We start from the raw sequence: 27,495 nt of genomic DNA, 5'->3' as shown, positions 1-27,495 counted from the left end.
ATTGAAATTATCCTAGGAATAATTATACAACATTACTTAATTACTTCAAAAAATTAACATGCAAGTATTATTTGGTTCTTAGATCACATGTACGGGTCCACACAAATTTTTTTGTTGTTGTATAAATTACAATAATATAAATATAAGTTTGTAAACTTACCTTAAATATGGAACCATTTGTGTTGAAGCTCTGAAAGGGCTCTGGAAAGGCTCTGAAAAGGCTAAAGGAAGAAGAAAAAATGAAAAGTGTAATAAAGGTGTGATGATCTTGGGGGATTTATATTATATATATATATATATATATATATATATATATATATATTATGTAAGCTTTGCAAGCTCTAAAACCCACCACACACACACCGACACACACACACACCACCACACACACACTGACACACCATGCACCTAAAGCATATAATATAAATGTACACACACCGACACACACACTGACACACACCGAATTATTATGTTTATTTTACCAATATTATTCTGATATTCCCGATATTATCGATATGATCCCGATATTACCGATATATTGACGAAAATAAGGTGGATACGTGTGAAAATATCCCCTCTCAAAAAAACGATATTATCGCCGATAATATCGATATTTAAAACCTTGATCAGTACCCTACCATTTAGAAAATGAGAATTCTTGCTTCTTCTAAACCATTTCATATTTTTTGGCTTTTTAATGAATGTTTGACTCCATGATTTCAACGTTATTCTTCCGATTAACGTGACACATCAGTTAACCTACTCTTAAATAGTTATTTGATTTTTCCAAAATTTGAGATTTAATTAGTAACTTTTACACTTGTGAGTTGTGAACCATTAACTCGTGTTTCAATGTCGTTCTTGGAATTAAAGCGACACGTTAATCAACATACTCTTTTAAATAGTTAGTTGATTTTACCAAAATTATTGAGATTTGGTTAGTTCAACTATCACAATCTTCATCCTCTAGACGCCAAACAGGATTCCATGGAAGACGATCCTGAAGAATGCATAGATCATTACTATCATCTTCCTTGCTCGTGGGTCCAATATGGAACTCAATCAATGAAAAGCTGACTTTGCCGTATGCGCTTAGGCAAGTGGCTCTATTATTTGCCTTTGTAATAGTCAGCAAGAAATTGAGTTATTTATTTGGAAAATGAAAGAAGGAATTGACTAATTTATATTTATGACATGCATACTTTATAGGGTGAATGGTGATGGTTGCACCACGTGCAGGTCAATGGTACATTCCACTCCACTTGGACATCTCTGTTTTTCAAGGAAGGCCTTCAATCATTCAGTAATAAGAACATCCCAGTGAGGGGTTTTATAAGTTGAAAAAGTTGTGAATATAATTTATTTTAGAGTTTCCAGAAATTTTTGGGATTTTATAAAAAAAAAAATTTCCCAGTGATTATGCAATAATTTACTTATCATAATAAAAGAATCTTTGGGGTTATATATATTTATTTATGTCATAATTTTATTATACAATAATTTTTTTTTGTGCTAACTTTTTTTAAGTTAATTTTTGGACGTATTATCTTTTTTTTTTTTTTATGAACCCTTCAACCTAAAAAATTCAAATTGTGACAAATTTAGATTTCATCACTAATAAATCATTCGTTCGATTAGATTCTCTTATCTCAATCTCATCCGTTGAAAGATACAAACTCTCATTTCGCCCTTTGAAATAATTTGATTTTCACATACAACACAACAGTTTACCTAGCATCAATTGGTAAATTAATATTATACGATTTTGAAAAAAAATTATTTTAAAATTTCACCCATCATTACCCATGAAAGTTAAATTAATTGAAATTTTAATTCTTATGGAATTTAAAACAATCATTAATTAGTCAAATTGCAAAAAACAATATGTAAGAAAAAAGAATTTAAAAAAAAAACAATAAAGGAGAGTATAACTGTATTTGCAAGTGGATTGAGTGTAATAGAATTTTGGGTAAATTACATTTTGCATCCTCAAATTTGAGTGAAATTGCATTCCCATACAACATATTTAAACATTTCAATTTCATACATTATCTATCATTTTATTTCAATATCATACATCCGTTACACATTCTATTAAATTTTCCTGTTAAATAATGACGTGATAGTTAAATTTGTCCATATATATAAAAAAACAATTATAAAATAATAAAAAGGGCCCACCCTGCATCTTCTCGAGCAACCTCGCCGCCTTTCTTTCTCCAAACTCGTTTTCCTCCTCCTCTTCATCCATTAACAACTTCAAAAGCTCCAAATTGATGAAATTGTGTTTTTTTATGAATTCCTTTGATTTGCAATTTAAAAAATTGAAAATATTTTGAAAATTTCATTTCAACTCTGTTGATGCACAAAATCAGCGAAGACTTTGGTACAACAGAAAGTGTCAGGTTTTATGACCTTCGCTTGGTTGCTTCGGTCACTAGTGAGGATAAGTACGTAAATGAATAGAGACAGAGAAGCAAACACAGGATGTACGTGGTTCACCCAGATTGGCTACGTCCACGGAGTAGAGGAGTTCTTATTAGTAGTGAAGGGCTTACACAAGTACAAAGGATCAAGCTCTCAATTTAGTGAGTTCTTGTGAATGATTTCACACAAAATGGCATTAGGCAATATTGTGGGGGGATGACCCCTATTTATAGAAAAACTTGTAGCTTTGTCACATTGACATGTGTCATGTTATGATTGGTTCTTGATGTTGACACGTGCTGCGCTCTGATTGGCTTCTAATCTTGACACGTGTCGAGTAGTGATTGGCCTCCTGGTCGTAGGGGAACTCTTCTGGGTCCTTGACAGTATAGCGTTGGCCGGTGCTCGGTAATTTCAGGATTGGTCAAGTATGGTACAAACAGTGCTCCCCTAAGTTCCCGAGTGAGGGAAACTCCTCGGTTGGGGACTTGCAAGATCCAATCCCTTGAGTAATCACGAAACTTCTAAGTACCGAATTGTGGTCTGATCTTCATCTGCCCTTCTCTGGAAGTACCTTTCCTCCATCCGGGAATGGTGTATTTAGCTGATGTTGACGCACAAGGTAATGTATCAATTTCACTTGAAGCTTAGTTGTAGTTTCGGGCTTAGTCAAGTGTGATACAAACCCTATAGTAGGAGTCCCCCAAGTCGCCGAGCTAGGAGATCTGCCGAAAGAGGTGACAGACAAGGTAAGCAGTCAAACTTCCAAGTAAGCAACCCAAGATCAGAGGTTTGACTTCGGCTTCCGGTTGATTGTTCTCCTTCTCCTTGTCTCTCATTCAACTGCCAGGATAAGGAGAAGCAAATGGATAAGAGATGATATGAGATACTTTTGCTTTTGAAGAAGTAACTTTCCACAGGCTTATTCTTGAACTGTGCTGGAGGGTTTTCTGGTGCCCTTCAGAGTATAAGGCCGACTCAAAAATTTGAGGGTCAAAACAAGTCCATCAAATCTAGAGTATGTTCGACCTTGATGATATGGGATACTTTTGCTGTTGACGGAATAATGAATGTGGTATGGAAAGGTGTCGTGCTGTAGTGATCTGTTTCAGCTCACCGTTGAACCTTCTGCTTCAATCTTTTGCATGGCAGAAGTGGTGTGCAACCTTTGCATTTAAATGGTCCTTCAGAACATTCCTTCATAGTGACTCATCCACGCTTGGCAGCTTCAGTGTAAAGAGCCAATATCTGATCAACTGTCATGAGGTATTTGCCGGTGGAATTCGTGACCTTGACAGCAGTTGAGGATGAGTACTCGAGAGCAATGCTAAGTAAGCAACCAGGCAAAGGCTCCAGGCAGTCAGTTCCAAATTGGAGGTTTGATTTCAGGTTCCGACTGACTGCTCTCTTTCTCCTTGTCCTGCAGGTGTGGACAAGGACAAAGACAAAGACAGGGAGAAAGCATGATATGGGATACTCTTGCTTTCGACCCTGATGATATGAGATACTCTTGTTCTTGGTGTGGCTTATTTGCTGAGGCATTATCGGGGGGAAATAAAGCTGAGTATTTCGAGAGGTTATGTTAAGGGTGCCTTTTCGAATGCGAGAAAGGGTTGAGCATTTTTGCAGGTTTTTCTGTCCGTTGAGGAGGGAGGTCAATGTATATAGGGATTTCCCAATAACAAGTAGTAATGCTATTCCTTTACCCTTCTTGGTCACAGCAATGTAGTGGGAGCTGCCAGCTTCACGTGTTTTAATTTTGTCAGAGCACTTTGAAAAAGTGGTATGTGGTATCTGGAAAGCTGATGTTACGTGTGAAGATTACAGACAAGCTTTATCTAAGGAAATCTGGCTCTCGAAGTTCTGAGAGTTGTGCCTCTTCGGTTTTCGAACAAGCAATCCCGTCGAGGATCTGACTCTCGAGATTCGGAAAGCGGTGCTACTCCGGTTTTTTAGAAAGTAATTATGTTGGGAGTATTTTCTCGAATGTGAGTAAAGGTTGGACGTTCTTGCCAACCTGTCTTGCCGCAAAACACGGAGGTCGACACACATAGGGACTTTCCAGTTGTCAAGCAGTGGTGCTGTTCCTTTACCCTTATGGGTAATAGTAGGGTAGCTGGAACTTCGAAATTCTCGTGCCTAAACTTTGTCAGAGATCTTTGACAAAGTTATATGTGGTACCCGAGGAGTTGATGGTGCATATGGAGAGCGGTGATTGAACAGTAAGATTCACGTGCTTTCTACTTCACCAGAAATCTTCGACAGAGTGCCCGTAATTTCCGCAAAGCTGATTGTGCATGTGACAGGTGCTGACGAGGCTGAAAAAGCAGGTGCTTCTTCGATTTCTGAGATCGGCCCTCGTGGTCTCTGAGCAGCCCAGCTTTTGAGAAAGCAAACGCCTCTTCGATTTCTGAGATCGGCCCTCGTGGTCTCTGAGCAGCCCAGCTTTTGAGAAAGCAAACGCCTCTTCGATTTCTGAAGCTCCGTCGAGTGCAGATTTTTATAGAGGCTGACATTAAGTTCCACAGCACACTTGAATCTCTACCAGTAGAAGCTCATTTCTTGCACTTCTAAGATCTTGATTTGTCTGACCTCTTCCCTCTTCAACACATTTGAAAATGTCTGGACCCTCCGACCGTCGTTTTGACTTGAACCTTGGAGAAGAGACAGCCACGCCTTCTCCAGACAACATATGGCGCCCATCCTTCATATCCCCTACCGGTCCTCTTACCGTTGGGGATTCTGTGATGAAGAATGATATGACCGCTGCAGTGGTGGCCAGGAACCTTCTCACTCCCAAAGATAACAGACTACTTTCCAAACGGTCTGATGAGTTGGCTGTTAAGGACTCTTTGGCTCTTAGTGTTCAGTGTGCAGGTTCTGTGTCTAATATGGCCCAACGCCTATTTGCTAGAACCCGCCAAGTTGAATCATTGGCTGCTGAAGTGATGAGTCTCAAACAGGAGATTAGAGGGCTCAAGCATGAGAATAAGCAGTTGCACCGGCTCGCCCATGACTATGCTACAAACATGAAGAGGAAGCTTGACCAGATGAAGGAATCTGATGGTAAGGTTTTACTTGATCATCAGCGGTTTGTGGGTTTGTTCCAAAGGCATTTATTGCCTTCGTCCTCTAGGGTTGTACCTGGTAATGAAGCTTCAAATGATGAACCTCCAATGCCTCCTCCTTCTGGGGTTTTGTCAAGTACTGAGGCTCCGGATAACCACCCTCCGGTGCTTTCTCTTTCTGGGGCTCTACCGACTGCTGAGACTTCCCCTAAGCAACCTTTGTGAAGGCTCCCTTTTGTTTGTTTATTTTGACTCATGTATATGTACATATTTGTGGCTTATCGAAAATATTAATAAATAAGCTTTGCTTCATTTCAACATATTGTGTTAAATACACCAAAGCCTTCTTCATAAAGTTCTTTGAATTTTTGCTTTTGTTGAAACCTGTATTGTTGAAGCTTTGTGAGTGAAGCATGTAGTTTGAGGTAGTGTTCCCTTAATTTCCCGAGTGAGGAAAACTTCTCGGTTGGAGACTTGAAAAATCCAAGTCACTGAGTGGTTGTGAGACTGTCGAGTATCAAGGTGCAGTAGCATATGGTGGGAGTCCCCCAAGTCTTCAGGCGAAGAGAGTTGCCGAATGAGGTGTCTCGCGTGTTACTAATTTGTCAAAGTAACGAATCCTTGTTTCGATGTCACACATTCGTATATGCTTTATCTAAAAATATTTCCAACTTTTGTGTGTTTGATGCTGCATGCTATTGACTAGACAAGATCAAGTGCAATTAGTAGCTTTTCTCTCTTTTTCATCTTTTCTTTGGTGGAATTGCTTTTCGTTTCCACTAATCAGCCTGAGTGGATGCAAGATAACACCTTTCTCTATAGCTCAGATTGCAAAGTCGTCTTCATGAAAGTTTTTCCTTATCTTGTGAACTACAACATATCCAAATTTGAGATCCATCGGAGTAGTACAACTTCAGAAATTCAAGTATGATGAGTAACTGTTCATCAATGTTCTGTTAATCCGTCAGACTTGTTGTGAGCTTCGAAACTCCATTTTCTCTTGTTCAGATCAACATACTTTCTTCATCGAAGTTATTCCTCAGCTTGTGAACTACAACATATCCAAATTTGAGATCCCTCGGAGCAGTATAACTCCAGAAATCCAGGTATGATGAATGACTGGTTATTATTTTTCTGTCAACCCGTCAGATTTGTTGTGAGCTTCGAAACTCCATTTTCTCTTGTTCAGATCGGTATGCTTTCTTCATTGAAGTTGTTCCTCAGCTCGTGAACTACAACATATCCAAATTTGAGATCCCTCGGAGCAGTATAACTCCAGAAATCCAGGTATGATGAATGACTGGTTATTATTTTTCTGTCAACCCGTCAGATTTGTTGTGAGCTTCGAAACTCCATTTTCTATTGTTCAGATCGGCATGCTTTCTTCATTGAAGTTGTTCCTCATCGTCTCTTTCATAACATATCAAAAATTCAGAATGAACTAATGGTTAAATATTTCCAGATCTTCGAAACATCACAGCAGCTTCGAAATCTGCAAGAATCCGACTGTCATGTTTGGAGCTTCAACACTTTAATTTCCGTCGCTCAAACAGAAATGGTTCCTTCTTGAAAGTTGTTCATATGCTCAAGAACTATAGGGTGTCCAAAATTCAGCTCCATTGGAGAAGATCAGAGGTTGCAGAAATTTGATAGATGAAAGGAGGCGGAAGAGGGAGAGAGAGAAAAAGTCTCTTGGGTTGGATTTCTATTTTGGGGCAGATTCCAATTTTTGTAGCACCTTCATTATTGATGAATTGCTTGTACTTTTGTCCATTATGAAACTTGGGACTTTGGCTTGTTGTTGGATCTATTATAATATGTTTGGGAACATATATAAGTGAATAAATAAGAAGGAAAATTTTGGGCCCTTGTGGGTGTAAAACAAAAAATGTTTATGTTTACCCAAGTGTTTTTGTACAAGTTCAAGGGCATCTTGGGTTTTGTGAACAAAATTTGTTTATTTGGAGCAAGGTTTTGTGTTGAAGCTTTGTAGGTGAAGCTTTGGTGTTGAAGCTTTGTAGATGAAGCTTTCGAGGTGAAGCTTTGATGGTGAAGCTTTGTAGATGAAGCTTTCTGGGTGAAGCTTTGATGGTGAAGCTTTGATGGTGAAAGTAAGTAGAGGGAGCTTTCTAGGTGAAGATTTTTTAGGTGAAGCTTTGTAGGTGAAGCTTTTTTAAGTGAAGCTTTTCGGGTGAAGTTTTTTTTTTTGGGTGAAGCTTTGTGGGTGAAGCTTTTTAGGTGAAGCTTTGTGGGTGAAGCTTTGGAGGTGAAGCTTTTCGGGTGAAGCTTTTTGGGTGAAGCTTTTTAGGTGAAGCTTTGTGGGTGAAGCTTTTTAGGTGAAGCTTTGTGGGTGAAGCTTTGGAGGTGAAGCTTTTCGGGTGAAGCTTTTTGGGTGAAGCTTTTTAGGTGAAGCTTTTCGGGTGAAGCTTTTTGGATGAAGCTGTTTTTTTTTTTTTTTTTTTTTGGCGCTTGACACGGTCTTCATTTGCTTGTTTTGTAGTGACTGTGGAAGACGGATTGCTTTCTGATTGAGAAGGGTTCCGGCATCGCTTGCTATGAATGTAAAAGAGTGAGGGCTGAGTTGGCTAAATTACCTCTTTATTGAATTCATTGCCAAATGGCCTTCATTACATAGGATGCCGAACGGTTATAGCTCAACACTTGTACATCGTGAGTCTATTTGTAGTAGTACTTCAAGTGATCAGCGTTCCATGGATGGCCAAGGGTCTTGCCATCGGAGCTTCTAAGTGTGTAAGAGCCAGGGCGACTGATGCCAATGACTTCATACGGTCCATCCCAGTTTGGACTAAGTGTGCCTTCACTCGGGACTCTGTCGCAGAGTAATCTTTTCTTTAAGACCCAGTCTCCTATTTTGAAAGAACGAGGCTTGACCCTAGAGTCATAATAGTTGGAGATGCGCTGCTTGTAGGCGACATTCCTCAAGTGAGCTTGGTTTCTGTGTTCCTCGACTAAATCCAAGTTGAGGGTGAGTTGTTTGTCATTTTCACTTTGAATGTAGTTCTGGACTCGGAATGTTGCTTGCTCGAGCTCAACAGGGACAACCGCCTCTGTGCCAAAGGCAAGTGAGAATGGAGTTTCTCCTGTTGAAGTCCGATATGAAGTGCGATATGACCAAAGAACTTGGGGTACAAATTCTGGCCAACAGCCTTTAGCTTTGTCCAAGCTGGTTTTCAAAGTGCGCTTGATTATTTTGTTGATGGCCTCAACTTGTCCATTAGACTGGGGATGAGCTGGAGAGGCAAAGCATAAGTTGATGTTGAACTTAGAGCAGAACAACCTGAACTTCTTGTTGTCAAACTGTCGCCCATTGTCAGTGACTATCGCATTGGGAATGCCGAATCTACAAAGGATGTTCTTCCACATGAAGTCTTCTATCTTTGCCTCAGTAATGGTTGCCAAGGGTTCTACTTCGGCCCACTTTGTGAAGTAGTCCACTGCAACGACTGCGTAACAGACTTTGCCCTTCCCTGCCGGCATTGGGCCGATCAAATCAAGTCCCCACTGGGCGAAGGGCCAAGGGCTGATCATAGGAGTAAGAGGCTCTGGAGGGGAATGAGGAATAGTTGCATATCGTTGACATTTGTCACATGAGCGGGATACTTTGATGGCATCCTGGTGGAGTGTTGGCCAGTAATATCCTTGGCGAAAAGTCTTGTGTGCTAGGGACCGAGATCCAGCATGATCTCCACAGACTCCCTCATGTATTTCCCGAAGGACGATTTCCGCCTCGGCAGGCGTAAGACACCTTAAGTATGGCAGGCTAAAACCTCGCTTATAGAGTTGATCATTGATGATCAGGTAGCGGGTAGACTTGTATCGAATTTACTTAGCCTGGACTTTATCATTTGGGAGGGTGCCATGAGCAAGGAAATTATAGATCGGGGTGATCCAACTATCCCCCTGTTGTAAGTTGCATACTTCTGCGGCCATGGTGCTTGGTGTTGCCAACAGTTCGACATGAATTTTTCTTCCAATCTTGTCTTCCACAGCTGAGGCGAGGCGAGCCAGGGCGTCTGCATGACTGTTTGCCGCTCGAGGAACTTGGGTGATCTGGTAGTGGAAGTGCTTGAGCAAAAGTTGTGTTTGCGCAAGATATGCTGCCATGGAGCTGTCCTTAGCATCAAAGTTGTTGGTAACCTGGTTGACCACTAATTGGGAGTCACTGAAAATATCAATTTGTTTAACCCCGAGGTGTTTGGCCAAACGTAATCCTGCTAGAAGGGCTTCATACTCGGCCTCATTGTTTGATGCCTTGAATTTGAAACGAAGAGCATACTCCATTGCTACTTTGTCGGGCGTAGTCAAGACTAGTCCCGCTCCACAGCCCTGTTGGTTGGATGAGCCATCAACATACAGACTCCATGCTGAGGTCGTTGATTCTACTTTCTGAGCTTCCGATGGTAATGAAGCTACTGCTTCAGGTGTAGAAGCAATGTCAACAGGATATGTGAAGTCGGCGATGAAATCTGCTACTGCTTGACCTTTTTCGGCTGGTTTTGGTTGGTAGGAGATGTCAAACTCACCCAATGTTATCGCCCATTTGATCATTCGCCCAGACGTGTCAGGACTCTGGAGTATCTGTCGAAGAGGGTGATTGGTAAGCACGATGATGGCGTGTGCTTGGAAATAAGGGCGAAGTTTCCGAGCAGACATGACCAATGCTAGAGCTAATTTCTCAATGTTGGAGTATCGTGTCTCCGCATCTTGTAGGGCCTTGCTAGCGTAGTAGACGGGCCGTTCGACACCACTGTCCATTCGAATAAGAACAGAACTGACTGCTGAAGTCGAAACCGATAGATAGATGATGAGAGTGTCACCAACTTCTGGTTTGGAGAGCAGAGGGGCTTTACTCATGTACTCTTTGAGGTTCCTGAATGCCTTGGCACATTCCTCCGTCCATGTAATGTACTTCTTATTTCCCTTGAGTGCTTTGAAGAAAGGAGCACATCTGTCTGTGGCCTTAGAGATGAATCTGGTTAAGGCTGCCACCTTGCCAGTAAGGCTTTGGATGTCTTTTGAAGTTATTGGCTCTTTCATGTCGAGGATTGCTTTGATCTTTTCAGGGTTAGCTTCAATGCCTCGTTGGCTAATCATGAAGCCTAAGAATTTGCCAGAGCCCACGCCGAAGGCACATTTGTTAGGGTTCAACCTCATTCGATACCTCTTTAGAATGGTGAAAGTTTCAGATAGGTCGGTGATGTGTTGGTCAGCATGTTTGCTTTTGACTAGCATATCATCAACGTAAACTTCCATGTTCTTCCCAATTTGTTCGGCGAACATTGAATTGACCAGTCTCTGATAAGTTGCTCCTGCATTCTTTAGGCCGAAAGGCATGACTTTATAGCAATATAGTCCCCTGTCAGTAGTGAAGGCCGTGTGTTCTTGGTCTGAGGGGTTCATGAGGATTTGGTTGTATCCTGAATAAGCGTCCATAAAGCTCAAGAGCTCACACCCTGCCGTAGAGTCTATAAGCCTGTCAATAAGAGGAAGAGGGAAACTATCCTTCGGACACCCTTTGTTTAGGTCGGTGTAGTCAACACACATCCTCCACAAGACCTTTTGAAGCGAAAGACTTTCTTTGGTCGGATTTTTCCTAACAAGGACCACATTTGCTACCCATGTCGGGTAATTGACTTCGCGGACAAAGCCTATGCCTTTGAGTTTTTCAACTTCTGCTTTCATTGCCTCGTATCGTTCAGCGTCATAAGATCTTCGCTTCTGTCTCACCGGCTTGATCTTGGGGTCAATACTCAAACGATGACAGATGACATCGGGAGAGATGCCTGGCATGTCCTCGTATGACCAGGCGAAGACTTCAGTGTTCTCTTTCAAAAAAGATATCAATGCTAACCGAAGGGGTGGTGACAATGTGGTGCCAATATTCACCATGCGGTCTGGATGATCTCTTGAGATAGGTACCTTCTCCAACTCTTCAGCAGGTTGGGCTTGCTGGGTGAAAGAGTCATCTCGAGGATCATCGGGTTGATTGTTGCTATCAGGAAGATCCAAGGTCGCTTCATCTAGGCTGGTCTTTGTGACTTGGTCATGTACAAACAGGGTTTCCTTGGGTCCGGGCAAGTGTTGTTGCTTAACTGAAGTGTTGTAACATGATCGTGCACTAAGCTGATCTCCTCTGATGTAGCCGTTGCCATGGGGGGTTGGAAATTTCATCAACAGCATATGCGTGGATACCATAGCCTTGAGATCATTGATGCCTGTGCGCCCAAAGATGACATTGTATGCCGTTGGGCAGTCAACCAATAGGAAGTTAGTGGTAATGGTAGCCGTGTAAGGGCCTGTACCAATAATAAAGGGTAAATGTATGCTCCCTAAGGGTTGCACGATATCACCGGAGAAGCTTATCAGAGGAGAAATCGAGCGATCGAGCAAGTGTTCAGCTACACTGAGTGCCCTAAAAGCTTCGGCAAACATGATATTGACCGAAGCCCCTGTGTCTACGAGGATTCGTCGAACATCAAAGTTGGCTATGTGAGCCTCCACGATCAATGGGTCGTTATGAGGGTAGATGATGCCTCTTTCTTCCTCAGGGTAGAAACATATCGGATCCCAGTTAGGTTTTTGATACTTCCCTCCCCTGATGTCTTCCACGTGAAACACTTGGTGACCAGGCCTCAGACTTCGTTCACTGTTTTTCATGGCCCTATTGGAAGATTCAGATATGGGTGTGCCGCCGCTTATGGAATATATGACATTCACCTGGCGTTGGTTACGGTTATCCCTTTGAGGGTGAAGAAGGAATTGATCAATTTTTCCTTCTCGTGCCAAAGCTTCAATACGATCACAGAGGATGATACATTTCTCGCTATCATGGCCGTTATGCTCATGGTAGCAACAAAACATGCCCGCGTTATTCGGGGGCGTGTAATCTGGGTGCCTCGGCTTTGGCTTTGGTATCAGGTGAGCTATGCTGGGGTAAATGGCCGCGCATGTGGCATTCAAGGGCGTGTATGTCTCATACCTTGGGGTAGGGGGTATTTTGACGCGGGTTTGACCCACTGCATTGACTGCCTGGGGGCGAGCGTTATTGTGGCGATACCCTTGGTTATCGGGATAGTGTCCCTTACTCTTTTTACTGAAAGGATAGTGGTGAGGATGGAAATCCTTCCTCTTGCCTTGAAATTGATATGTCTGTTGATTCGGTGAAGCATTATACAAGGCATGGGGAGGTGCCACTGCTGTTTGGAAAGTCGAGGTCTTCTCATTTAGGTGAGTCTGGCTTCCACCTCCCACTTGTTGATAAAGGATGGTTGTAGGGGGTTTCTCCTGATATGTCTTTGCCTCGGCGGAGGCATGGTTATAAGCCTGCGCCATCACCTCAGAGTAAGTCTTCCAAGTATTGGCATTGATCATGTATTTAAAGAAACAATCACGTAGGCCTGCCGTGAAGGCTTTGAGGGCAGTCTTGTCGTCTGCCTCGGCACACCGGGAGTATTCATGGCTGAAGCGGCCAGCATACATACGTAATAACTCGTCTGGCTTCTGGCGGATAGTGTACAAGTCATCTGCAGAGTGCAAGCGATCGGTTTGGAAAATGTGTTGGGAAACAAATAGTTTCCTCAATTCCTCAAATGAGTATACCGTCTCAGGTGTAAGACGACAATACCAATTTAGAGCTCCACTAGAGAGGGTGGAGGGGAAGAGAAGACATCGCTCTTCGTCGGTGTGCATCCGGTATGCCATGGTGGACTCAAAGAGGTTAAGGTGCTCAATCGGGTCCTCTTTTCCAGTATAAAGTTGCAAGCCAAGCTTTTGCTTTGTCTTTGCTTGAAGGGGGGTGTTGAGGATCCTCCTTGTAAGAGGGCCAGGCCTGGGTTGGTTCCAGTCAGGTATTTCAGCCTGACGTTCAGCCTTCAACTTGTTTACTTCCTCAAGAAGTTGTAGGACAAGGGGGTCCTGAGCGGAGTTATGTGTCACTGGAGTTTTCTTTCGTAAATCTCCATCTCCTATTGGAATTAGGAAGGTTTGATCAAGGGCATGTGATTTTTCCCTGGACTCGCTGTACTGGCTTCCAGGGTATGTCTGTCGGAACACCTCTGAGTCCCCTGTACCCTCATGTCTCTCTAGGACTTGTTGCCCCTTCCCTAAATTGGTGGCCGGCTTGGGCCGTGGCAAGGGACCGAGTCTCTTAGAAATCCTTGGGTCATTAATCTTTGAGCTTATATGGATGGAATTCTCTCGACGTTGCTTCAAGAAATCCCGACAATCGCGAAAGACGGCTTTCGATCCTTCTGCCCCTTCAGCAAAGAGGTGTCTCCCTCCACTTCTCATGGTTCAGGTCGAAGCAACTGGGTTAAGAGAAGCCTCATGTTGATTATCAAGTCGAGGGGTAATCTGTTCCCTATCAGGGATATCTATGTCGAATGCATGTGACCCTCCATGTTGGAGGGCACCCAGTTGATGGTTGACTTCCACGGGGGCAACAAGCTCGCGTGTCTGAGCTTGCCTAGCTTCGTGGAGTGTCTCGAAGAGCTTCTCATATTGCTCCTGGAGGACCTCATTCCTCATTGCTATCTTGTTGTTCTGAGCTTCCAACTCATCGACTTTAGCTTGAAGAAGAACTCGTTTTCCTTCCTTCTTTCGTTGTTTCGCACTATGTACAAGGGGGTGTCATTCTGTGTGATGTGGCTTCCTTCGCTTCCCATGCTGGAGAGGGATGCCTGATCAAAATAAAGTGTACGAATGATAGAAACCAGCTTGACACAGCTGAAGAGAGTAGGAATAAGTGTCGTTTCCCACAGACGGCGCCAAATGTTGATGCACAAAATCAGCGAAGACTTTGGTACAACAAAAACTGTCAGGTTTTATGACCTTCGCTTGGTTGCTTCGGTCACTAGTGAGGATAAGTACGTAAATGAATAGAGACAGAGAAGCAAACACAGGATGTACGTGGTTCACCCAGATTGGTTACGTCCACGGAGTAGAGGAGTTCTTATTAGTAGTGAAGGGCTTACACAAGTACAAAGGATCAAGCTCTCAATTTAGTGAGTTCTTGTGAATGATTTCACACAAAATGGCATTAGGCAATATTGTGGGGGGATGACCCCTATTTATAGAAAAACTTGTAGCTTTGTCACATTGACATGTGTCATGTTATGATTGGTTCTTGATGTTGACATGTGCTGCGCTCTGATTGGCTTCTAATCTTGACACGTGTCGAGTAGTGATTGGCCTCCTGGTCGGAGGGGAACTCTTCTGGGTCCTTGACAGTATAGCGTTGGCCGGTGCTCGGTAATTTCGGGATTGGTCAAGTATGGTACAAACAAACTCCATTTAAAATTGATGAAATAGGATCTGGGCTTGAAGCCCCCTTTCACCACGAAAATAGAAAATAAATGAGAATTTGGCTTGAGACAGGCGCTAGACTGTGGTAGTCTGATGCGGGATGCGGGATGCAGGTGCAGGGGGTCTGGGCGCGGTGGTTCAAACAGATTGCAGCAGAGGTCATCGCGACAATCAAATGGCAGGTCTTTGTGGTTCATCGGGTCTAATATCGTGGCGATGGTTCAGAACAGATTCATGGTTCAGAATCAATCAGGTGCGGCGGTGGTTTGGGCTTCAATCAGATTTATGGTCTGGGTTTCAGTAGCAGGTCGAGATCTGGTTGCAGGTCCTTGCGTGAAGGGATGAAGGCATGTGCTAACGATCCGTGAAATTTGCCCCATGGCTGATCGTAGATGGGGCTATGCCAATAGAGAGATGGAAGCTGTGCGCGTTTCTCTTTACGACTAGGGTTTCGTAGGTGGGTTGGTGGTGGTGCTGGAGGATTTAGATTTTTATTTTTGATAGTAGGGATTTAGATTTTTATTTTAAATTGTTTTTGTAGTTTTTTAATATTTTAAACAATTAGGTTTTTTTTTCTTTTTTTTTTGGTCCGCATCAAAAAGTGACAGATAAATTGACATAATATTTAACGGATGTATGATATTGAAATGAAATGATAAGTAAATGTATAAGATTGAAATGTTTTAAGAGCATTCCCAATGGAGGCTTTATCCTCCATGAGACTACTACGGGGCTAGCAACTTCCTTTCTTGTGTAGCATAAAATTGGGCTACATCTAGCCCCAAAAAACAGTGGGTTTCACAAAAAAAGTAGCAACCCATGTGAGCAAAACTCTATCAATCTCCATCCACTTGCAAATACACTTGTACTCTCCTTTTATTATTATTTTAATTCTTTTTTCTTACTTATTTTTCTTGCAATTTGGCTAATTAATGATTGTTTTAAATTCCATAAGAATTGAAATTTCAAATTGATTTAATGTTCATGAGCATTGATGGGTGAAATTTTCAAATAATTTATTTTCAAAATTGTATGATCCTAATTTACCAATTGGTCCTAGGTAAATTGTTGTGTTATACGTCAAAATCAAATTATTTCAGAAGGCGAAGTAGGTTTGTTTCTTTCAACGGATGAGTTTGAGATAAAAGAATATAATCCAACGAACGATTTATAAGTGATGAAATCTAACTTTGTCACAATTTGAACTTTTTAGGTTGAAGGGTTCATAAAAAAAAAATTAAGATAGCACGTCCAAAAATCAACTTAAGAAAAGCTAACACAAAAAAAAAAATCATGGCTTAATCAAATTACTACATAAATAAATATATATAGCCCCATATAGAGCCCGAAAGATATAGCCCCTCATTGGGAGAAATTATTTTATAAAGCACCAAAGATTCCTCTGAGCTCTAAAATGGGCTATATCTACCACTTTTCCAGCCCCATGTAGAGCCCCTCACTGGGGATGAGATTGCAATTGCACCCAAAATTGAGAGTGCAAAATGTAATTTACCCTAGACTTTTGCTCACATTGGTTGCTACTTTTTTTTGTCGGACCCATTATTTTTTGGGGCTAAATGTACCCAATTTTATGCTACCTAAGAAAAGAAGTTGCTAGCTCCAGTGGTGGATCTACCCCATTTTTCGGCTCATTGGGAATAAAATTTCTTACTAAGGCTTGAAATGTAGTAGCCTCATAGAAGATAAAGCCCCCACTTAAGATGCTCTAATGCAGGAGCGAAGCCTCATGGGAAGCTGGAAAGGAACTACGATCTAGACTTTGAAGAAAATTCAGTAGTGTCCTTCCTTTTTTTTCTCTTTTGATTATAAATGATGTTCATAGCCTACATTAAAAAGGGAAAAATGTAGTGGGTTAAAGAAGAAAACCCTAACTACAAAAAGAATTCAACAGTTGTCAACAATATCATTTCTAGTAGTTTATTTATTTCCTCATACAGATCATTGTGTAACCAACATTTTCTTATTTGATTTTGGTGGAGGTATGGATTAAACTTGAGACGTATTTCAATACTCTGAAAGAGATGTTAATAATTCAATTAGTACCCTACCATTTAGAAAATGAGAATTCTTGCTTTTTCTAAACCATTACATTTTTCTTTTGCTTTTAATGAATGTCTCACTCCATGATTTCAACGTCGTTCTTTAAATTAACTTGACACATTAGCTGATTTTTCTAAAATTGTTGAGATTTGATTAGTTCAACTTAAATAGTGTTGATATTTCCAAATTGTTGAAATTTCATGAGTTCAACTTTTATACCCCAATCAACATCCTCATCCTTCAAGATGCCAAATAGAATTTCAAAGTTAAAATTTCATTATTCTAGCTGCGAACCTATAACTCTTTTTCCCCCAAAAGACATAAAAGTTAATTAAAAGATTTTTCTTCTATTCTAATTCTTGCGTCAATGAGTACCCTATTGTTTCAAAAATGAGAATTCTTGCTTCTTCTAAACCATTACAGTTTTTTTGCATTTAGTGAATGTCTCGCTCCATGATTTTAGTGTCCTTCTTTAAATTAACATGACACACCAATCAGCGTACTCTTAAATAGTTAGATGATAAAACCAATCTGCTTTGCTTTGATTCAATATACAGTGTATGCACTTGTTTTAAATAAATTGAACACATGGATCTTTATGCTAATTATAATTCAATAAACTCTTAATAGGTTAAATATAGAGATAATACTTTGAATCTTAACTTGGTCACTTAAATGATAAATATAATTCATCGAATCTTCATAAGCGAATAAGGATAATACATGTTAACTGTTATGCAAAAACAAAAAATAAAAATAAAATATCTTTGTAATTAATACTTTTATCTATAAACTGATGAGTAATGCTAGTAGGTAGACTAAATTTGTAAACTAAATGACGTGTCACAAATAAAAAATAAGCACGTTAAAACACTTAAGTAATAATCCAATCATCAACTTTTATGTCATTAGTTTACAAAATTTAGTCTACATATTTAGTCTCGCTAACATTACCCTAAATGAATTTCTCACCAAATTAATAGAATTGAGGTGGTCCTAAGGTTGTTAATGTACGTTTTAGGGAAGCACAACACATAGAAACCCAAGGTCCTTGATTCTCTTGGCATTAAGCGAAAGAAATATTTGTGGCAAATCATGTGATGATATAATTGGATTATGTCTTATTTTAGAACCGATAATTTGAGAATTCTTTTGTTTCTACAGCAATCATTATGTGGTCTTAGACTATCTCCAATCCTGACCTAAAACCTAAAAATATTTAGCCTAGAAAATTTAGGTTTTAGCCCAGAAACAGCTTTTCTACTCCAACCCTTTTGGCCTAAAATTTTAGCCCCAGATTATCAAAAAATAAATTAAGGCTATTTTTTTTAAATTAACTTTTTTTAAAAAAAAAATTATGTAGACTATCCTAAATTAATTTTATGAACATTTTAACCTAAAAATATTTAAATTCCGATAAATTTTGAAAAATCACTAAATCAATACATAAAAATCATGATAAACCACATAAACTTTTAAAAAAAAAATTATTCTAGCCGTTGGAAAAAAATATTTAAATTCCAATAAATTTTAAGATTATTCTAGCCATTGGATTTAAATTTGGACCGTTAGATCTTTTTTTTACCGTTAGATTTGATTATATTCGATTTAAGCCGTTGGATTCAATAAATATATAAATATAAAACAAAAAAATTTGAATGTGGACCATTGGATTAACCAACGGTCCAATTACCACCACCACCCGATGAAGAAAAGTAGCCGTTGGCTACAGGACAAGGCCCACTTTTCACTCTCATCCGTGGGTCCCAGCAGCTTTTGTGAGCTAAATTTGTGACCTATATTTGCCTTCATTTTAAGTTTTAGGTTTTAGGTTTGGTTTAGGTTTTGGGTTGGAGTGAATTTGGGGGGGGAAGGGAAAATTTAGGATATAAGCCACCATTGGAGATGGTCTAAGGCGACTAATGTTGTAAAGATATAATTAGATGAAAGGACAAATTTGCCCATGTGGTCCAACATAATACTCATATGCGTTAAAGGCAAGTGGCTCTGTTATTTGCCTTATACTAGGCAGCAAATTCGAATGGTTTCCTTTTTTTTTTCTTTTAATTATAACCGATATTCTAGGCGGCTAGTGACGCGGTTTGGCCTAAGCAAAAGGCGATGAACTCGGACGTGCGTCGTGGTGGAAGTGCAAGCGGCACTCTGTTTGCAATCTCTGCGTCGTCACCGAGAAAACGAAGGACGGAGGAATCAGGGGAGAAAAGAAGGGAGTGAGGGATGGTTCTAGAAAAGAGAAATTTTTATTATAAAATAAATTGTTTTTTTTAATTATTTTTTAAAGAATTTGTTCATGTGAATTGCCGGGGCAATTTTTTTAAAGGATAGAGATGCCCTCGAGCAATTACTGATCATTAAGGCAATATTTGCCAATAGCCCAATAACTGGGCCAATTATCGCCCTAAGAGTAGAGTTGCTCTAATGCCACTAGTAGATACTTGTGGATATGCTACAGGTAGTTACTAGTGAATAATCCATATTTTCCCACTCAAAGTCTTCTGAGTTACAGTAAAAATAATCAGTCACGCTGAAGTCCAACATCTCTGTCCATTTCTTCAGCCAAAGGATAGATAAGTGTAAACATGAATTAATGTTTTCATATATTCTGCAGAAATCAAGAATAAAATGAAGCAGAGGAAGAAGATTAGAGAAGAGAGAAAGAGAGAGAATTTCTACATAGAGTTGTTTGTTGTGATTCACACTTCGCACAACTGAGAGTTCGTTACAGACTGTCTAGCACATACACTCTTCACACGCAGCTGCACTAATAGCAATACTAAATGCTTAACTGCCTAATTATATTTTTTTAACAATATCAGGCTTTAATCTATTGACACGTGTCATCATCTAAACCATTGAAATATTTACAATAAGAAGTTACGTACAAAATCCTAGACAAAGGAAACAAATATTATACAGCAATTATTGTTGGGGCCCTTGTACAAAATCCTAGACAAAGGAAACAAATATTATACAGCAATTATTGTTCTCTTTCTCTCTTTTTCAGGTCATGAATTAATACAAGTTTTTCTTGTAGTTAAAAAAAGTTGTGGCCTGCCTTTATATAAACATCTCCTCTCTCTCAACCTTCTCACTTTTAGAACTATCAGAGTGAGAGTTTGGCAAGATGTGGGCATTGTGCATGGCAGCCTTAGTTCTTATAAGCATAACACATTGGGTTTACAGGTGGAGGAATCCCAAATGCAATGGAGAACTTCCACCAGGTTCAATGGGATTGCCATTACTTGGGGAGAGCTTGCAGTTTTTCACTCCCACAACCTCATCTGATATTCCTCCCTTCATCAAGAAAAGGATGCAAAGGTGAGATTTATGACAATAATTCACTGTTCTAAAAAGCCTGCCTAAACACTAAGCTGCTGGCTACAGGCTCGAATAATCTTTAGACGTTTGAAAATTAAGAAATGGCGCCTAGACCTACGTAATTAGGTGTCCGCCTAGCCCGCCTAGGTCGCAGCTCTCATTTAGACAAAAAATCGACAACTTTCATTTTGCATTTTATTTTTGTTCAATAAATTGTAAGAGACTTGTTATATACTTTGATGAACACTCATTATATGCTTATTTCCCATATTTTCAATATGTTTTAATACTTTAATCTATATGTCATTTTATTTTGCAATATATGTATCCCAATACAATTATTTATTTTTTAAGTATAATAATGCACATATTTATATGATATAAATAAATTTACTCAATATTTTAATGTGATTTTAACGGAAAATAATATTCATACATCCATTTTATCTTCATGCACACTCGTGTTTAATTATAGTCTTTGGACTGAATAAATTAAAAAAGAAACAATAGACATAAATAAATGGGGGTATGCAGAAGGGAAACGGTGTACGGATTAATATACGATCTTTACATGAAAATTTTAATTAAACGATTGCACTTAATGCGTAGATATGGGCCAATATTCAAAACTAGTTTGGTGGGAAGACAACTCATAGTATCAACAGACCCAGATTTCAATCACTATATCTTCCAACAAGATGATAAGTTGTTTCTAAGCTGGTATCCAGACACCTTCAAAGAAGTTATGGGCAAGGAAAACATGGGTACCCTGTACGGTTACATTCACAAATATGTCAAGAACATGGTGTTTGATCTTGTTGGCCCTGAAAGCCTAAAAAGGATGCTCCCTGAAATCGAACAGGAAATGGAGAAAAAATTGCAGCAATGGTCGTGTCAGGACATTACAGAATTGAAAGACGAATGTGCTAATGTAATTTCGTTATCGGGCTAACCTTTCTTCTTTTATATTTCGTACTTGTTTTAAGTCTGATAAGCATATTTGGTTTTTTTTTTTTTTTCAGTTGATATTTGATCTGAATGCAAAGAAACTCATTAGTTATGATTCAAAAACATCTTCGGATAATCTCAGGGAAAACTTCGATGAGTTCATTCGGGGATTGATTTCCTTTCCTTTAGGCATCCCCGGAACAGCTTATCACAAATGTTTACAGGTAAATATAATTCTGCAACACTAGTATAATTCGTATATATATATATAGAATTCATTTCTTCCTTTTAATTCTTGGTTTGATCATCTTCAACAATTTCTCAGGGAAGAAAACGGGCAATGAGGGTGCTGCAAAACTTGCTGCAGGAAAGACGAGGAAAGTCCCGACAGCAGCCCATCGACTTTTTCGATTACTTGATCGAAGAGTCTGACAAAGAGGGGACGCTCATGACAGACGAAATTTCTCTAGATTTGATTTTTTTGCTGCTTTTTGCAAGCTTTGAAACAACCTCAACTGCTATAACTCTTGCCGTCAAGCTTCTTTCAGACCATCCTCGGGCGCTTGAGCAATTGACGGTCTGATCTTTCAAACTATTTCAGATAGTTTATACCAACATAAAAGAGGATATTTAGGACCGTTGTTAACATTTCTACCTTATTACAGGAAGAACATGAAATGATTTTAAAACAAAGGGAAAATTCAGATTCAGGACTTACATGGAAAGAATATAAATCAATGACATTTACATTACAGGTGAGTCAAGACCCTTTCACTTTTGGAGCTTCAAAGGACAGAAAGTAACTGTGGTTTTTTTACAAACTGACAATTCCAATTTGCAGTCCATTAACGAAACGATTAGGCTGGCAAATATAGTTCCAGGCATCTTTCGAAAAGCAGCAACAGATATAAATTACAAGGGTATGTAGGAATAATTAAAGTATTGCTTTCCTTCCCTTACAACTAATGAGTCATTCCTTCTTATCTAAAAAATACAGTTGAAAATATATTGAACTGAAATACCAAAATAATAGTCTCGGCAAAACTGCCTAAATGTGAGGCTTCTTACATGTGACAATCATATGTATTTGTATAGGAAATCATTTTTCTAAGGAAACCTCGACGGTATGAGTGAGATTTTATTAAAAGTTACATGCACCTAGGGGGATATAAATCACAATCCTTATTGTGGTGGGGTATACTGAGGGAGATTTTATAGGAAATCATTCTTATTTAACATATTTTACCTGTTGTTGTTGTTGTAGGGTATACTATTCCAGCTGGTTGGGGAGTTATGGTTTGTCCCCCAGCGGTTCACATGAACCCAGAAACATATGATGATCCTTTGGCATTCAATCCATGGAGATGGGAGGTGGGTTCAATATCTGAGAATGTTTTGTTCTAGTTAATCTTGGACAAACAAAATAATAAGAAAGAGAAAGCTTCTTACCATTAATTCTTAGTCCTAAGTTGTACTAATTATACAGGGAATGCAAATACACACCGCATCCAGAAATTTCATGGCCTTTGGTGGGGGCATGAGATTCTGCGCAGGAGCGGACTCTGCTAAGGTGCATATGGCTGTGTTTCTCCATTGCTTAGTTACAAAGTACAGGTAAAATTAATAAGAGTACGTATTCCTTCAATGATTGTAAGAAAAGAGATCGAGTCGTAAAATTCACATTTATTTGCATTCAAAACTGTCAGGTGGGAAGCAATTAGAGGAGGAAATATAGTCCGAACTCCCGGTCTACAATTTCCGGAAGGTTTTCACATTCGAATGAAAGAGAAAGAATCAAGCAACAGGAAACAACCTATAAGTCTTGAGACTTGAACCAGATATATATTGTCAATATGGGTGATGTAGCCAGCGACAATCTGCTTTTCATATTGTCAAGATTTGAACTAAATAAAACCTCTCATTGACAAGCGAAGATGAATCACTTGATCACATATTAAGAGGCTCATATTGTCAAGTATTAAATATTCGTAAGTTGTACCTTCCCTGTCATTTTGAATGTTTTCTATCTTGCTTAGGATGCATGCGAAAGTTCCGTGTTTCTACGTAGATCTTTCTCAATATTTAGTTGAGTAAAGGTGGGAAGTAGAAAAAGGAACAGGCATAAAATGTATCGATCCGATATGTAAGAGAAATTTGCCAATAAAAACGTCCTTGTAACATTCTGTGGGAAAATGTTTCAGCCTCAGCGTTTTACTTTCTTTTTTATATACAGCTTTGTATTCCAATAACATCACAGAAATGTCAAGATCTAAGTTTTTCTCTCCGATCTATGTATATATAATACTGTGATGTTTAATTCCATATACAAATGTACGTGACACAGAAAGTTAATTGTCCCAATATTCTCTCTGCATTGTTATTGAAGGGGATTTTACCAACAAAAATAAGGATAAAAACACTTTAAAATATTTGCAAGAGTACAAGGTTATCGTAGTATAACAGCTCAAGTAAGGTCGTTTTCTGCAGGAATTGAATGAATAATTTATGTAAACACCAAATCTGAATTAATTAATTGAAAACAAAGTTTGGAAAATGTTGATTTTATGACCTAAACTATTAAAAATGAATTTTAAATTAAAACAATTAAAGAAAAAAGAAACCAATGGGAACAATCTTAGAAAATAATAATAAAAGAACACTAGGGTTCTGCCGTCCTCTTAACAATCTTATGTTGTTTTACTAATTACTTATGAATTACACATGCAACTTTGAAAGTTAGGTTTTCCTTATGCATATTCTACTGGTGGCATTCAAGCTAGAATGTACATCAAACATGCAATCTGTCTGTGGCATTCATATCAAATATAAACATGCATGACTCATTACGCTTTGTGAAAACCTTTTGAAAAACCATGCAACCCCTAAGACGTGACATTCGCCCTAGGTGAAATTACAACTATCAATCACAAGAAGCAATACTCAATCCTCCGGTGGCATTCCGACCAAATTGCATCGAATTACTTATCTAAATATCCTAATGGTAGCTAAGCATTAAGATATAGAGATAGTTTAAACACAGTGATTAATAATTCAAAGCATGCATGCATAGTATCATAAGCAATTAAATGAAGACTATGTTTGTACCATACTTGACCAATCCCGAAATTACTGAGCACCGGTCAACGTTATACCGTCAAGGATCCACAAGAGTTTACCTACCAAGAGGCCAATCACAGTACGACACGTGTCAACACCAAGAGGCCAATCACAAGGCGACACATGTCAACATCAAAGGTCAATCACAGCATGACACGTGTCAAGACCAGAACAAAGTTAGAAACTCTCTTCTATAAAAGGACATCATTCTCCCACAATAATCCCTAATGTCATTTGGACTAAATCATTCACTAGTACTCACTAAAGGAGAGCTTAAACCTATGTACTTGTGTAAACCCTTCACAATTAATGAGTACTCATATACTCCGTAGACGTAGCCAATCTAGGTGAACCACGTACATCTTATGTTTGCTTCCCTGTCTTTATCCATTTACATACTTATCCACACTAATGACCAGAGCAATCTAGCAAAGGTCACAAACTTGACACTTTCTGTTGTATCAAAGTCCTCGCTGATTTTGTGCATTAACAATTGGCACCGTCTGTGGGAACGACACTTATTCCCACTCTTTTCAGCTTTGTCAAGCTGGTTTCCACCATTCGTACACTCTCTTTTGACCAGGCATCCCTCTCCAACATGGGGAGCGAATGAAGCCATGACACACAGAATGACACCCCTCTTGCACCTAGTGCGAAGCAACGAAAGAAAGAAGGAAAGAAGCTCGCTCTTCAAGCTAAAGTCGATGAGCTGGAGGCTCAGAACAACAAGATAACAATAAAGAATGAGATCCTCCAAGAACAATATGAGAAGCTCTTCGAGACGTTCCACGAAACTAGACGTACTCAAACACGCGAGCTTGTTGCCTATGTGGACATTAACCATCATCTGGGTGCCCTCTAACACGGAGGGTCACCTTCATTCGACATGGGTATCCCCAATAAAGAGCGAGCTAATCATCAAAACATTGATCAACATGAGACTTCTCTCAACCCAGCTGCTTCGACCCGAAGCAGGAGAAGTGGAGGAAGACACCTCCTTGCAGAAGGGTTGGAAGCATCGAAAGTCGTTTATCGTGATTGCCGAGACTTCCTAAAGCAACGTCGAGAGAATCCCCTCCACATAAGCTTGAAGATCAATGACCCAAGGGTTTCTGAAAAACTCAGTCCCCTCCCACGACCCATGCCAGCTGCCCATCTAAGGAAGGAACGACAGGTCCTAGAGGAACATGAAGGTACAAAGGACTCAGAGGTATTCCGACAGACTCGCCTTAGAAGTCAGTACGGCGAATCCAAGGAAAAATCACCCGCTCTTGCTCAAACTTTCCTACTTTCGAGAGACGATGAAGATTTACATAAGAAAATTCCAGTGGTACATGACTCTACTCAAGACCCCCTTGTCCTACAGCTCCTTGAGGAAGTAAACAAGTTGAAGGCTGAACGTCAGGCCGAGATACCTGACTGGAACCAACCCAGGCCTGACCCTCTCACAAAGAGGATCCTCGACACCCCATTCAAGCGAAGACAAAACAAAAGCTTGGTTTACAACTCTATACTGGAAGGGAGGACCCGATTGAACATTTTAACCTCTTTGAGTCCACCATGGCATATTAGATGCACATCGACAAAGAGCGATGTCTTCTCTTCCCTTCCACCCTCTCTAACGAAGCTCTAAACTGGTATTGTCGTCTTCCACCCGAGACAGTAGACTCATTTGAGGAACTAAGGAAACTGTTTGTCTTTCAACACATCTTCCAGACCGATCGCTTACATTCTGCAGATGACTTGTACACTATTCGCTAGAAACCGGACAAGTCACTACGAGAGTATGCCGGTCGCTTCAGCCATGAGTATTTTCGCTGCGTTGAGGCAGATGACAAGACCGCCCTCAAAGCCTTCACGGCATGCCTACGCGATTGTTTCTTCAAGTACGTGATCAATGCCAACACTTGGAAGACTTACTCTGAGGTGATGGCACAGGCTCACAACCACGCCTCCGCTGAAGCAATGACATACCAAGGGAACCCCCATATGGTTAACCCCTATCAACAAGTGGGAAGTGGAAGTCAAGTTCTACCAAGTGAGGAGATCTTGGCCATTCAAACACTCATTGTATCATCTTCTGCCTCATTTAGCTACTCGCTAAGTCACCAAACGTATTTGTCTCTTGGTAAGAGAAAGGATTTTTACTCTCAGCAAACCCATTACAACAAGAGAGATAAAAGTTCGTGTCAAGACAACCAGGGGTGAACGTACCGTCGACTATTATGACTATAGGGCCAAGCCTTACTCTTTCAAAGTGGAAGACTAAGTACTGAAGGAAATGCTATTATAAGAAGGCATACACATTACAAATGTTTTGACTCTCAACCGCTTGAGATCTTTTGTCACACAAGCCATTCGGAAAATATTTAAAGAATAGGGAATTCAGACAACTTCTTCTGAGTCTTTTGCATTCCTAGCACTGGAACACTTGGTCTACGCTGACCTACCCCTATATTCCAACTCAAAGCTTCAACATGCGTACTTTGACACAAAGTATATGATACTAAGTGTTACAACCAACATGGTTCACATATCGAAAGCATGGATCCATTCATGCATAGCAAAACATTCATAAGCATCACTCATGTTAATCAGCATAAACATCATACATTCCAACACATTTATACATAAACATCATACATTCCAACACATCCATACATAAGCCAAATATGCATCGAAATGGTTCAACATACTTTGTGTCATTCGACACTTACTACAATGTGCCTCGACACCCTGCCCTTATTCTCACCAACCAGGTGATGAAATGTACAACCCGTCCTCTCCTTCATGCTACCAACCAGATGATGAAATGTACAACCCGTACTTTAATATCATTTGGCAACTTGCCACTTATGCCACGAACCAGGTGAAGAAAGAACTCACCTTCATGCCACCAATCAGGTGATGAAATGTACAACCCGTACTCTAATATCATTTGGCAACTTGCCACTCATGCCACCAACCAGGTGAAGAAGGAACTCATCTTCGTACCACCAACCAGGTGATGAAATGTACAACCTGTACTCTCCTTCATGCCACCAACCAGGTGATGAAATGTACAACCCGTACTCTAATATCATTTGGCAACTTGCCACTCATGCCACCAACCAGGTAAAGAAGGAACTCATCTTCGTGCCACCAACCAGGTGATGAAATGTGATGAAAAGTGATGAAGGAACTCATCTTCGTACCACCAACCAAGTGATTA

At 39.9% G+C, this 27,495-nt stretch overlaps 1 protein-coding gene and 1 long non-coding RNA gene across 2 annotated transcripts; both read left to right on the top strand.

The window, feature by feature from the left end:
* Positions 1-6,350: 6,350 nt before the first annotated feature.
* Positions 6,351-7,362, top strand: LOC139195257 (uncharacterized). The gene is made up of 3 exons (XR_011579945.1): positions 6,351-6,601; positions 6,685-6,782; positions 6,958-7,362. It is a non-coding gene; the product is annotated as an uncharacterized lncRNA (long non-coding RNA).
* Positions 7,363-19,897: 12,535 nt separating this feature from the next.
* LOC103427519 (cytochrome P450 87A3-like) lies at positions 19,898-23,360 on the top strand. Its single transcript, XM_029101022.2, has 9 exons — positions 19,898-20,219; positions 20,829-21,150; positions 21,242-21,391; positions 21,493-21,744; positions 21,833-21,922; positions 22,009-22,087; positions 22,432-22,538; positions 22,654-22,781; positions 22,874-23,360. The coding sequence occupies exons 1-9, from the start codon at positions 20,026-20,028 to the stop codon at positions 22,998-23,000; spliced, it is 1,449 nt and encodes a 482-aa protein (XP_028956855.1). The 5' UTR covers positions 19,898-20,025; the 3' UTR covers positions 23,001-23,360.
* The last annotated feature ends 4,135 nt before the right edge of the window (positions 23,361-27,495 follow it).

This window comes from Malus domestica, chromosome 04 (assembly GCF_042453785.1).
Source record: "Malus domestica chromosome 04, GDT2T_hap1".
In the NCBI taxonomy this organism is placed as follows: domain Eukaryota; kingdom Viridiplantae; phylum Streptophyta; class Magnoliopsida; order Rosales; family Rosaceae; genus Malus; species Malus domestica.
Note: the sequence above shows the minus strand (reverse complement) of the source record. Positions and strands in the feature narration are given on the sequence as shown.

Coding starts and splice junctions, on each gene's coding strand:
- LOC103427519 (XM_029101022.2), top strand. CDS start 20,026: ATGTGGGCATTGTGCATGGCAGCCTTAGTTCTTATAAGCATAACACAT. Junction 20,220..20,828: donor ATCAAGAAAAGGATGCAAAG/GTGAGATTTATG, acceptor CTTAATGCGTAG/ATATGGGCCAATATTCAAAA. Junction 22,539..22,653: donor TCAATCCATGGAGATGGGAG/GTGGGTTCAATA, acceptor CTAATTATACAG/GGAATGCAAATACACACCGC.